This window comes from Hyla sarda, chromosome 1 (assembly GCF_029499605.1).
Source record: "Hyla sarda isolate aHylSar1 chromosome 1, aHylSar1.hap1, whole genome shotgun sequence".
In the NCBI taxonomy this organism is placed as follows: Eukaryota; Metazoa; Chordata; class Amphibia; order Anura; family Hylidae; genus Hyla; species Hyla sarda.
Window position 1 is genome coordinate 590,316,679 of NC_079189.1, and position 13,908 is coordinate 590,330,586.

The 13,908-nt window shown below is 43.9% G+C and overlaps 1 protein-coding gene across 2 annotated transcripts in view; it reads left to right on the forward strand.

Moving 5' to 3' along the window:
- RICTOR (RPTOR independent companion of MTOR complex 2) overlaps positions 1-13,908 on the forward strand; it is a 200,969-nt gene that overhangs the window by 95,197 nt on the left and 91,864 nt on the right. For both annotated transcript variants that reach the window (XM_056546097.1, XM_056546101.1), the window contains exons 4-5: positions 4,414-4,478; positions 11,884-12,015. In XM_056546097.1, the coding sequence (XP_056402072.1) occupies positions 4,414-4,478; positions 11,884-12,015 (197 nt within the window). The remainder of the gene's footprint in view (positions 1-4,413; positions 4,479-11,883; positions 12,016-13,908) is intronic.

The following is a 13,908-nucleotide window of genomic DNA, read 5'->3' on the forward strand; positions in this document are numbered from 1 at the left end:
AATGTCAATAAAAGGGTTAACGAGGGCTGTGGGGGAGTGTTTTTGTTTTAAATAAAACATTTTTTTCAATGTGTTGTGTTTTTTATAATTGAATTTTCATGCTTAGTAGTGGAAGCCGTCTTATTGACGGTGTCCATTACTAAGCCGGGGCTTAGCGTTAGCCCCCAAAACATCTAGCGCTAACTCAACAATTATTACCTTGGTACCTATCGCCACTGGGGTTCCGGTAAGAGCCAACAGTACCAACGGGCCCGGAGCGTCAAAAGTGGCGCTCCTGGGCCTAGGTGGTAACAGTGTGACGTTATTTAGCCTGGGGAGGCCCAAAAACAATTGTCCTTGCCCACCCTGGTAATGTAATGCTGTTGCTGCTTGGTTGGTATCTGGCTGATACTGAAAAGATGAGGGAACCACGCACTTTTTTATTTTATTTAGTTAGTTATAAAAAATTTAGCAAACGCATAGGGTTCCCCCTATTTTCAGTATCAGTCAGATACCAACCAAGCAGCAACAGCCTGACGTTACCAGGGTGGGCGAGGACCATTGTTACTGGCCTTCTCCAGCCTAAATAACTCCAGCCTGTTACCGCCTAGGCCCAGGAGCGCCATTTTTGACGCTCCGAGCCTGTTGGTACAGACTCATCCCGGCACCCCTGTGGCGGTGGGTACCGGGGTAATAATTGGAGGTTAGCGCTAGCTAATTTTTGGGCTAACGCTAAGCCCCGGCTTAATAATGGATTCCGCCTATAAGACAGCTTCCACTGCTAATCCTGAAAATTCAATTATTAAAAAACACGACACATTGAAAAAAAATGTTTATTTAAAAAAAAACACTCCCCCACAGCCCTCGTTAACCATTTTATTGAAATAAAAAAAAAAAAACGCTGGTCATCATCGCAGTCCACCGAATATCTGAAATGAGAAGAAAAGAAAAACAAGAAATATGGATTAGTACATTTTTTCCGCTCTCCCCTGGGAAGAGCGCACATAATGCAGCGTGTTCCTAAACAGGGAGCCTATAATTGTTGCTAAACTACAACTCCCATCATGGAGGGAGGCTTTAGTTAAGCAACAGCTGGAGTCTCCCTGTTTGGGAACACACTGCGCTCTTCCCATTATGCGTAACGCATAATGTGAACAGAGATCTGTCCCTCTGCCCTTGGACTACTACTCCTATGATGGGAGTAGTTGTCCATGATGGGAGTAGTTGTAGTACTGCAGCGCTGATGAGGGATGGCACTTGCACATCCCCCGGCTGCAGGACTTTTAGGACTATTACTCCCATCATGGACAAACTTTGCCCATGAGGGGAGTTGTAGTCCTGGGGCTGAGGTGCAGATCGCACCGGGTCATTCTGCAGAGAACCACTGCGATTCGCATTTAAGTTAACAAGCCGGCTGTACATGCAGCTACACTGCACTCCCCGGTGGCTTCTATATACACTGACATAATTCATAATAGCTGCCGCTGGAAGAAGGGAGCTTTGATTGGTCAATAGCTATCAACCAATAAGAGCTCCCATGTTCCGGAGGCGGGGATTATGAATTATGACAATGTACTGTATATAGAAGCCGGCGGGGTGTGCAGTGTAGACGCATGTACCGCCTGCTTGTTATCTTAATAAATGCGGATCATAGCGGGTCTCTGCAGAATGACTCGGTGCGATCTGCACCTCAGCTCCTGGAATACAACTCCCATCATGGGCAGAGTCTGTCCATGATGGGAGTAGTAGTCCTATAAAGTACCACAGCCGAGGATGTGCAAGTGCTATCCCTCAGCAGCCCTGCGGTACTACAATTACTCCCATCATGGGACAGACTCTGTCCCATGATGGGAGTAGTAGTCCAAGGGCAGAGGGGCAGATCGCAGCAGATCATTCTCCAGAGATCCGCTGCAATCCGCATTTATTAACTATACAAGCCGGCGGCACATGCGTCTACACTGCGCTGCCACCGGCTCCTACATACAGTTCTTATAATTCATAATCCCCACCGCCGGGGGACAGGAGCTCTGATTGGTTAATAGCTTTTCACCAATCAGTGCTCCCATCTCCCGGCGGTGGAGATTATGAATTATAACAGTGTATATAGAAGCCAGCGGCAGCGCAGTGAAGCCGCATGTACCGCCGGCTTTTACAGTTAATAAATGCGGATCGCAGCGGGTCTCTAGATAATGACCCGGTGCTAGAGATGAGTGAATTTACAGTGATTCGATTCGTCACGTACTTCTCGGCTCGGCAGTTGATGACTTTTCCTGCATAAATTAGTTCAGCTTTCCGGTGGGCTGGAAAAGGTGGATACAGTCCTAGAAGACTCTTTCCTAGGACTGTATCCACCTTTTCCAGCCCACCGGAGCACCTTAGAGCTGAACTAATTTATGCAGGCTAAAGTCAGCAAACGCTGAGCCGAGAAGTTCGTGACTAATCGAATCACTGTAAATTCGCTCACCTCTACCCGGTGCGACCTGCACCTCAGCCCCTGGACTATAACTCCCATCATGGGCAGAGTCTGTCCATGATGGGAGTAACAGTCCTTACTGTCCCAAAATAGACACTTTGGTCCGTGTCCTCCGAGGTGGTGTATATTTGCGCAAGAAAAGTGCTTTTGCGCTTTTTTTTTTTTGCGTAAAAAAAAAACTAAAACGCAGTTAATTCGATTCTACAGTAGAAAGTGCTCTATGGTAACCTTAACCGTAGACATGGCTATGAAAAAATCAGATTTTGCGCAAAAAAATGCGCAAAAAGCCTCTTGCGCAAATTTTTACGTTAAAAAATACACCAAAAAAAGTCTCTTGTTATTTTTGCAGCAGTTCTATTGCTTTAGGGGGTAACTCCAGCCATGAGTGCAGCTTTATCTACTGAGGTTTAACACGAACCTCACCCATCTTGTTTTTTCTGGGGGGGGGGGGGGGGGGATGCATGCAGTACGCGTCTGCTGGATCTACCCTGTAAAATGTAGAGAATCCTGTGCATGTAAAGCAGATCCAGATGTTCTACCTGCAGATAAGCCAAGGAATCGGACCAGAAGCCGCTCGTCCTCAGGAGCCCCGGCTGATGTACATTTGACGTATATTTCTGGTGACTGCTATTGGGTTCACGCGTTTACTTTGCTTCCTGTTTATCGCTGTCGTTTTTAGCTTTACCTCACAGGTCCCGAGGCAGAGGCAGCTTCTCCTTCACAAGACATTAACACAAAAATCACAATCATTTCTGCAGTGTTTAGAAGCCCCATAGACAATGAGTGGATCGGTGTTTTAGAGGGGTGGTTCTGGTTATCGAGGTGGTCCAGTGGGTCAGACTTCTGCCAATCCCCTATCCTGTGGGTCAATAGTGATTGCTTTCTAAAAGCAATTGGATAGAGCAGTGTTTCCCAACCAGGAAGCCTCCAGCTGTTGCAAAACTACAATTCCCAGCATGCCCGGACAGCCGTTGGCTGTCCGGGCATGCTGTGAGTTGTAGTTTTGCAACAGCTGGAGGCACCCTGGTTGGGAAACACTAGGATCGAGTGAGGGGTCTATTGGAGGTCTGCCATCTTTGTACGTCTGTATGACCCTGCCAGGGACATGATGCAAGGCAGTACAGAAGTATTGTAGTGTATTATGCAAGTGATTAAAGGGGTACTCCACTGGAAAAAAAAAAAAATGTTTATTAAATCAACTGGTGCCAGAAAGTTGGCTGTCCGGGCATGCTGTGAGTTGTAGTTTTGCAACAGCTGGAGGCACCCTGGTTGGGAAACACTAGGATCGAGTGAGGGGTCTATTGGAGGTCTGCCATCTTTGTACGTCTGTATGACCCTGCCAGGGACCTGATGCAAGGCAGTACAGAAGTATTGTAGTGTATTATACAAGTGATTAAAGGGGTACTCCACTGGAAAAAAAAAAAAAGTTTATTAAATCAACTGGTGCCAGAAAGTTAAACAGATCTGTAAATTACTTCCATTAAAAATTCTTAATCATTCCAGTACTTAGCAGCTGAAGTTGTTTTCTTTTTGAATTTCTTTTCTGTCTGACCACAGTGCTCTCTGCTGACACCTCTGTCCATGTCAGGAATTGTCCAGAGCAGGAGAGGTTTGCTATGGGGATTTGCTCCTGCTCTGGACAGTTGTGGACAGAGGTGTCGGCAGAGAGCACTGTGGTCAGACAGAAAGGAAATTCAAAAAGAAAAGAGCTTCCTCTGGAGCATACAGCATCTGAAAGGTACTGGAAGGATTAAGATTTTTTAAAAATAAGTAATTTACAAATCTATTTAACTTTCTGCCACCAGTCGACCAGTGGCGCTGTTTTTTTTATTTTTAAGCAAAAATCTAATCTTGTGCGACCGCTAGAAGCACAATGCAGATGCAAGCTAGGTTATATTTTCTTTTTACCATAATCTATTATGTGTCACTTGTCTTCACATTTCTCTTTGCTTTCTCAACAGCTTTTATGCAGTGTTGGCCACAGTGAAGAAAAATTAGGTTTTACGTATGAAGACATAATTATTTGGTAAGTGGAACTTATAGCGCACAGAACACCCTACACACACACACACACACACACACACACACACACACACACACACACCCACACACACACACACCTACCCACCCACCCACCCACCCACCACCACCCTTCCACCACCACCCTTCCCTGCTGTGATGCAGCTTAAAGGGGTATTTCAGGAAAAAACTTTATTTTTTATTTTTTTTTCATATATCAACTGGCTCCAGAAGGTTAAACAGATTTGTAAATTAAATCCAATAAGAAGTTCAGAAATTAATGCAGCACTCACCCCAGATTTGTACATTACTTCGGTTAAAAAAAATATCAATCCTTCCAGTAGTTATCAGCTGCTGAAGTTGAGTTGTTCTTTTCTGTCTGACCACAGTGCTCTCTGCTGACACCTCTGCTTGTCTCGGGAACTGTCCAGAGTAGGAGCAAATCCCCATAGCAAATCTCTAGTGCTTCGGACAGTTCCTGAGACAGACAGACAGGTGTCAGCAGAGAGCACGGTTGTCAGACAGAAAAGAACAACTCAACTTCAGCAGCTGATAACTACTGGAAGGATTAAGATTTTTTAATAGAAGTAATTTACAAATCTGTTTAACTTTCTGGAGCCAGTTGATATATATATATATATATATATATATATATATATATATATATATAAAACGTTTTTTTTCCCGGAATACCCATTTAATTCCTCAGAAATGTTGCATACCAGTAGGTTAGGGTGGGTTCATACTGCGTTTCTGTTTAACGTATAGGTTTTATACTTGAAAAGGGAAGAAAAAAAACACAGGCTGCATTCACACCACGTTTTTGCAGTACAGTTCCTGTATATGTTTTCAATTTGAAAACCGTACGGAACCGTATTGAAAACCGTATGCATTGACTCTCCATTGAAAACCATATGACAAACGATGCATCAGATTGTGTCCGTTTTGCATCATTTTTTTCCCGTACCCAAAACCATAGTTTATACCGCGATTTTTGGTCCGGGTGAAAAACCGTATTGAAACTGTATACTTTTTGTTTACATGGGAGTCAATGGGAACCGTACAGAACCAACTATGCCTACAGTTCCATCCGGTTCGCACCATACGGTTTTTGACTTTGCACATGCGCAGTGCACACCAAAAGTTTTTTTTCTTGGAATATCAATCCAACAAGTGAAACTTTATTGATAATGGAGGGAAAAGTTAAAAACATAAACAGTTTTTTTTCTTATAAAAACGGATGCAACGGACATAGTTTTTCAAAGCGTATACGGGTTAAAATTTGTACACACAGTTTGATACAGTTTAGTCCGGTTTTGAGGAATCCGTTTTTCATCAAAAACCTGATACGGGAACTGTATTGCAAAAACATGGTGTGAATGCGGCCTTAGACGGATTCTGCAGTATGTCGTACAGCAGAATCCATCTCCCATTGATTATAAAAAAAAAAAGGGTAGATTGCAACATATACATGTTTTTTTGCCAGACAAAATAGCTTAGTGGACTACATTTCTATACAGCAAAATTACACTTACTGTAATGGAAACAAGGGAAAAAATACAGTGTGAACCCTGCCTTAGTATGGGCTACACTGCTGATAGGTTCCCTTTAAAGGTAGGGTCACACACAGCGCTGTCGGCAGTCACAGAATGATGGCAGAGCGAGCTCCCTGTTCCCTGTAGCTCTGTGTGCGACCACTTACTGGCAGTCACGAACTGACCCACAGAGCTCGCTGCCGCTGTTGGGAGCTCGCTCTGCAGTCGCTCTGTGACTGTCTGCTGCGGATGCGCTGTGTGTGTTCCTGCCATTAAAGGGGAACATATTTTTTTTATTTTTTAATCAACTGGTGCCAGAAAGTTAAACAGATTTGTAAATGACTTCTATTAAAAAATCTTTACCCTTTCAGTACTTTTTAGCAGCTGTATGCTACAGAGGAAATTCTTTTCTTTTTGAATTTCTTTTTTGTCTTGTCCACAGTGCTCTCTGCTGACACCTCTGTCCGTGTCAGGAACTGTCCAGAGTAGCAGCATAGGTTTGCAATATGGATTTTCTCCTGCTCTGGGCAGTTCCTTATATGGGCATCAGGTGTTAGCAGAGAGCACTGTCGTCAAGACAAAAATGAAAATAAAAAAGAAAATAATTTCCTCTGTAGCATACGGCTGCTTAAAAAGTACAGGAAGGGTAAAGATTTTTTAATAGAAGTAATTTACAAATCTGTTTAACTTTCTGGCACCAGTCGATTTAAAAAACAATGTTTTCCACCGGAGTAGCACTTTAAGGAAATGTTAGGAATTTCTCTGATATCCCTTGTGCAATAATTCCTCCTGGTGTTAAAGGGGTACTCCCATGGAAAACGTTTTTTTTTTCAATAGTAAAGTTTATTAAAGATTTTAAACATACAAAGTAGTAAATGTGCAAGTGACCAAGGGGCCAAAATATGTGGTGCACATGTGCCCAAAAGAAATAGGTAGTATGGCAAACAAGTCATATTAGGAGCAGTAACACTAGTCTTTTAGGACTCCAACATGACAACAATAAACACTTAGGCATACATGGCAGACAATAAAATATCAGCACCTAGTCTGGCACAAGTGTTCCTACAAGAAAAAGAAGAGCAATAAGAAATTGAAAACGTTTTTTATTTTTATTTTATTTTTTTAAATCAACTGGTGCCAGAAAGTTAAACAGATTTGTAAATCACTTCTATTAAAAAATATTACTCCTTCCAGTACTTTTAGGTGCTGTATACTAAAGAGAAATCCAAAAAAGAAATGCATATCCTCTGATGTCCTGACCACAGTGCTCTCTACTGACCTCTACTGTCCATTTTAGGAACTGTCCAGAGCAGCATATGTTTGCTATGGGGATTTTCCTTTGCTCTGGACAGTTCCTAAAATGGACAGCAGAGGTCAGCAGAGAGCACTGTGGTCATGACATCAGAGGAAATGCGTTTCTTTTTTGGATTTCTCTTTAGTATACAGCCCCTAAAAAGTACTGGAAGGAGTAAGGTTTTTTAATAGAAGTGATTTACAGATCTCATAGGAGATAGTGCGGCACTGCGTGAGTGTGCTGGATTTGGAATAGCAGGTGGGAGTTGGTGTAGCTGTAATGCCTCAGGTGGTGCTCAGATAAGGCAAGCAAAGTTCATAGTATCCGTGAAGAGAAATGAAGATATCGGCACTCACCAATGTGGCTGCAGGGTCTTCTTTATTGAGACATACTCACATGCGGGGTACAGAAGAGAGGGGAGTGGGGGGACAAGTGGTGCCGACCGAGCTCTAGTTTCGCACACTTGGTGTGCTTTGTCCTGACCAAGTGTGTGAAACTAGAGCTCGGTCGGCACCACTTGTCCCCCCACTCCCCTCTCTTCTGTACCCCGCATGTGAGTATGTCTCAATAAAGAAGACCCTGCAGCCACACTGGTGAGTGCCGATATCTTCATTTCTCTTCACAGATACTATGATTTACAAATCTGTTTACCTTTCTGGCACCAGTTGATTTAACAAAAAAAAAAAAGTTTTCCACGGGAGTAGCCCTTTAAAGGAGTTATCCCAAGATTTAAAGGAGTACTCCAGCAAAAGTAAAGTTATCCCCTATCCACAGGATAGGGGTTAAGTAGCTGGTCGTGAGGGGAGTCCCAGCAGTCGGATCTCTAGGAGGGCACCCAGGCTCTACCGGTAGACTGCACGCCCTCCATTCATTTCTATTGGGGCACCGATGATGCCCGAATGCTGTATTCTTTTTGACACTATAGAAATGAATGGAGGGCGTGCCTTTCTGCAGCACGCGTGCTTCACTGAGCTCCGGGGCCCCCAGCGGTCAGACCCCCGTGATCAGCTGCTTATCCCCTATTACTGTGGGTAATCTCTTGAAATCTCTAGAAATGTTATGTATGTATCTCTATGTAGCTAGTGAATGTGACTTTACTTCAGACCAGTACTGTATCCAAGGGCCAGTCTAGTGTTTCCCAACCAGGGTGTCTCCAGCTGTTGCAAATCTACAACTCCCAGCATGCCCGGACAGCCAACGGCTGTCCGGGCATGCTGGGAGTTGTAGTTTTGCAACAGCTGGAGGCACCCTAGTTGGGAAACACTGGGCCAGAGGGAGGGTCAGGGATGAAGAGGTGATGTTAAAATGTCACCCTCCAGCCAAGTAGGGTTGGGTGGGTTTGGATTCATGAATCCTCATGATACTTACTGCAGTATATACTACTGTTGTAACATTTGGTCCAGGGCCGAGGCCTATTTTTCAGCAGGGTGTGGATTACATCCCCCCCCCCCTTAGGTCTTAGATCCATGCTGGGGCTTGGACTTACAAACATTATAGGGGACACACCGCAGTTATGTTCTAGGGCAGTGTTTCCCAACCAGGGTGCCTCTAGCTGTTGAAAAACTACAACTCCCAGCATCCCCGGGTTGTAGTTTTGCAAACAGCTGGAGGCACCCTGGTTGGGAAACACTGTTCTAAGGACTGTTAACAGGGTTGTCTGGTGGTGGCGATGGGGGGTAATGGCTACAAAGCATTACGACAGTCCTTTGCTTGCTTCAATTTCATGTGTTAAAACACTCCCGTCAAGTGTCTGGAAAGAGCACGGAAATGGATTTTCATCACATTTTAGAGCACTTTATTTTATTAAAGGGAACCAATCATCAGATTTTACCCTATATAACGCTTGGCAAAGCTTTATATAGGGTAAAATCTTTATTTTCACCATCCCCGGGGAACGCTCCTGCCCCCAGGGATGGTGAAGATATGAAGTTATAAACTAGTCACCGCCGCCGCCGTAAGTAGTCACCTGGGCGGGGAGCTCTTCTAATCTACTCTCGTTCTTCGGCCGGGAGCGACGCCCCCTCTGCTTGATTGACGGGCCGCGTCATTGTTCTGCTCCGTCTGTTCAGTGAGCGGAACAATTACGCGGCCCATCAATCAAGCGGAGGGGGCGTCGCTCCCGGCCGAAGAACGGGAGTAGGTGAGAAGAGCTCCCCGCCCAGGTGACTACTTACGGCGGCGGCGGTGACTGGTTTATAACTTCATATCTTCACCATCCCTGGGGGCAGGAGCATCCCCCGGGAATGGTGAAAATAAAGATTTTACCCTATATAACGCTTTGCCAAGCATTATATAGTGTAAAATCTGATGATTGGTTCCCTTTAAGTGTCACTAAATCCTTGTTGCAGCCACAAGTTGCATGTTCAAAGGTAATTTGCAGTGTTAGACACTTATCCCCTATATGCAAGATAGGGGATAAGTGTCTGATCGAGAGGGCCGCGGCTGAGCCGGGGCTGAGCCGGGGCCCGATACAGGAGATTGCGGGGGTCACGGTTGACACCCCCCCCTCCATGTATTTTTGTGGTAGAGGCGGAGATGCAGCGTTCCTGCTTCCCAACCTCTCCCATAGAGCTGTATGGAGGGGACAATTCCTTTCCCTGTAAGGGTATGTTCACACTGAGGAATTGGAGAGGAATTTCCACGAGTAATTCTGCTCGCTTTTTCCTCTCCAATTCATTCAGCAGTGAAAATCCCCGTAGAGCTGTGCAGAATTTCTGCCCCTCAGTTCACAATTTCCTCAAGCAGAATTCTGACGAGGAAGTCTGTTCCGCTTGAAGAAAAAACATGTTCTTACTTTCAGGCGGAATCAGCGTCGTTCTCCCATAGAGATCAATGTTCATTTTTTTTTTCAGTCAGAATCATTTCCACGCAGAATTGGCGCGGAATTTCCGGATGAAAAAAAAAAAAGAGGACAATATATATAATACTCTTTTCCTCCTCCGCTTTAAATTTTCATTTCCGCGTGTGGAATTCCGCTAAAATTCCACGTGAAATCTCTGTGAGTTCTTGTGGAAAAGTAACATTAATATTTTGAGGCAGAAAATTTCAGCTTGATTTCCGCCCCAATTCCTCAGTGTGAACATACCCTAAGGGAGGTTGCAGCGGTCGGAACCCCCGCGATCGGACACTTATGCCCTATCCTGCGCATAAGGGATAAGTGTCTAACACTGCAGTACTCTTTTAAGGGTAGGCTCACACGTAACGGATAATACGCTGTGGATCTGCCGATCACAGACCCAAGAGTGAGCCCCCTGTGTGTTCCCGTGTGTCTGCTCAGAGTAGCGAGGGATCTGCAGGACTGTAGTTAACTGCGCGCGCATGCGCAGTTTACTCTCGGACATCGCGGCCGCTCGCAGCCTAGCTCAGGGAGCAGAGGAGCGTCTGCGATGTCTGTGAGCATGCCCAGTTTACTACAGTCACGTAGGTCCCTGTGTGTGCGCTTGTAGCAGTGGATTGCTTCTACCAGCGGGTGCAGACAGGGGACTCACTTTAGCGTCAATCATCAGCAGATCCGCAGTGTTAAAGGGGTATTCCAGGCAAAACCTTTTTTTATATATATCAACTGGCTTCGGAAAGTTAAACAGATTTGTAAATTACTTCTATTAAAAAATCTTAATCCTTCCAATAGTTATCAGCTTCTGAAGTTTTCTGTCTAACTGCTCAATGTCACGTCCCGGGAGCTGTGCATGATGGGAGAATATCCCCATAGGAACTGCACAGCTCCCGGGACGTGAGTCATCAGAAAGCACTTAGACAGAAAACAACAACTCAACTTCAGAAGCTAATAACTATTGGAAGGATTAAGATTTTTTAATAGAAGTAATTTACAAATCTGTTTAACTTTCCGGAGCCAGTTGATATATAAAAAAAAGTTTTGGCCTGGAATACCCCTTTAAAGGGGTATTCCAGGAAAAAAACTTTATTTATTTATATATTTATTTATTTATTTATTTAATATCAACTGGCTCCAGAAAGTTAAACAGATTTGTAAATTACTTCTATTAAAAAAAATCTTAATCCTTCCAATAATGATCAGCTGCTGAAGTGGAGTTGTTCTTTACTGTCTGGCAACAGTGCTCTCTGCTGACATCTCTGCTTGTCTTGGGAACTGCACAGAGTAGAAGAGGTTTGCTATGGGGATTTGCTTCTAAACTGGGCGGTTCCCGAGACACGAGTCATCAGAGAGCACTTACACAGAAAATAACAACCCAACTTCAGAAGCTCATAAGTACTGAAAGGATTAAGATTTTTTAATAGAAGTAATTTACAAATCTGTTTAACTTTCTGGAGCCAGTTGAATATAAAAAAAAAAAAAAAGTTTTTTCCTGGAATACCCCTTTAAATACGCTGTAAATCTCTTACGTGAGACCTTACCTTAAAACTCCCGGCAACTCCATCTACGGAAGTTACCTGCAAGACTATGGAACTTTTGGCCGCCGCACCGACACTGTAATCACATTTAAATTTTGCCTTCTTGTCCTACATGCAGTAAGTGTGTGACTTGCATATGATGACTGACATATGTATATGTTTATTTAACCTATCTGTTCTTTTTTATGTTTTTTTTAATTGCATGACTATAGTTTGCGGCTAGCCTTGTTAAATGAAGCAAAAGAGGTGCGAGCGGCGGGACTGCGGGCTCTCCGCTATCTCATCCGAGATTCCAATATCTTACAGAAGGTGCTAACATTAAAAGTAGATTACTTAATAGCCAGGTAAGTCTTGTCTTGTACTATCTATAGTGCATACTCTAGGTTTTCCTTTCTTTAGGATACACTATCGATATTAAATTGGTGGGAGGGGGGGTTGTTTCCAAGCACCGACTGCCATTGGCTATTTGAAGCGGCCGCAGTACTCGTTCAAGCGCTTCAGCTTCCTCTTGGCACAGCTCCGTACATTCAGTAGTGGCTGTCCCTGGTATTGCAGCTTGTGCATTCACCTGAATGGGATGAGCTGCATTGCTAGCTACAACTACCACAGAATATGTAAAGATGAAGGAAATGAAGATGCTGTAACAATCAGCTGATGAGCGGCTTATGGGGTTACTGCCAACAAGGCGCCACTAAACACATACAGAGGTATCAATATAGTCAACAATCTAACAAAAACCTCTATATAAGTATGTGTGTTGATAAAGCATAACTTTTATTACTAAATGTAAAGGTGAGAACAAGACCACGCAATTAAAACCACTATCCCAATGACAACACAATGACGTCAAGATTATGACACCTCACAGATCGGTCCTATATACACAATTGGTCAATACGCTTGGCAGTGCGCTAATGGGGCACATCCAATTAGATAGTGGTAGCTAATTGGATGTTACCCAAGATACGCACTGCCAATCGTATTGACCAATTGTGTATATAGGACCGATCTGTGAGGTGTCATAATCTTGACGTCATTGTGTTGTCATTGGGATAGTGGTTTTAATTGCGTGGTCTTGTTCTCACCTTTACATTTAGTAATAAAAGTTATGTTTTTATCAACACACATACTTATATAGAGGTTTTTGTTAAAGGGGTACTCCGGTGGAAAACTTTTTTTTTTTTATTAGCTGGTGCCAGAAAGTTAAACAGATTTGTAAATTATTATTTAAAAATCTTAATCCTTCCAGTACTTATTAGCTACTGAATACTACAGAGGAAATAATTTTCTTTTTGGAACACAGTGCTCTCTGCTGACATCACGAGCACAGTGCTTTCTGCTGACACCCCTGTCCATTTTAGGAACTGTCCAGAGTAGGAGAAAATCCCCAAAGCAAACATATGCTGCTCTGGACAGTTCCTAAAATGGACGGAGATGTCAGCAGAGAGCACTGTGTTCCAAAAAGAAAATAATTTCCTATGTAGTATTCAGCAGCTGATAAGTACTGGAAAGATTAAGATTTTTTAATAGAAGTAATTTACAAATCTGTTTAACTTTCTGGCACCAGTTGGTAAAAAAAAAATTTTTCCCACCGGAGTACCCCTTTAACCCCTATGGGTTGAATTGTTGCTTATGGGGTTAGACCCCCTTGCTTCAGATATTGATGGCCTAAGGATAATCTTTTTCTAGAAAAGTCCTGAGAAAACCCTATGAAGGGAACGTGGCATCAGACAGACCCATTTAAAGGTGAGATCTCGTAGAAAAAAAAGAAAAGTATCACTTATCCACAGGATAGGGGGTAAATTTTTAGATTGCAGGGGGTCCAAATGCTGTACTGTCTCCTGTATGGTTCCCGGCTTTCCCTGGGAGCGTCGCGTGACAGCCTCTGCACGAAGGGGGGGCCGCCACGCCCCCTCCATATATCTCTATAGGAATGCCGTTCGGTTATCTTTGGCTCCATAGAGATATATCGAGGAGGCGTGGCGGCTCCAGCTTCGTGCGAGGGCTGTGACGCGACAGGGGGCAGCGCTCGGACCCCCTGCTATCTAAAAGTTATCCCCTATCCTGCAGATAGGGGATAGTTTTTTTTTTTATGAGGTATCTCTTTAATAGGCGGCAACTACAAGATAGGCTTGGCTTTGTGTTTCAGTATAGGCTGTTGAATGACCCCTTTTTTCCAAAAACATGCCTGACTGCGATCATGTGATGCCTCGCCAGCAGTGAGGTGCATTGGTTAT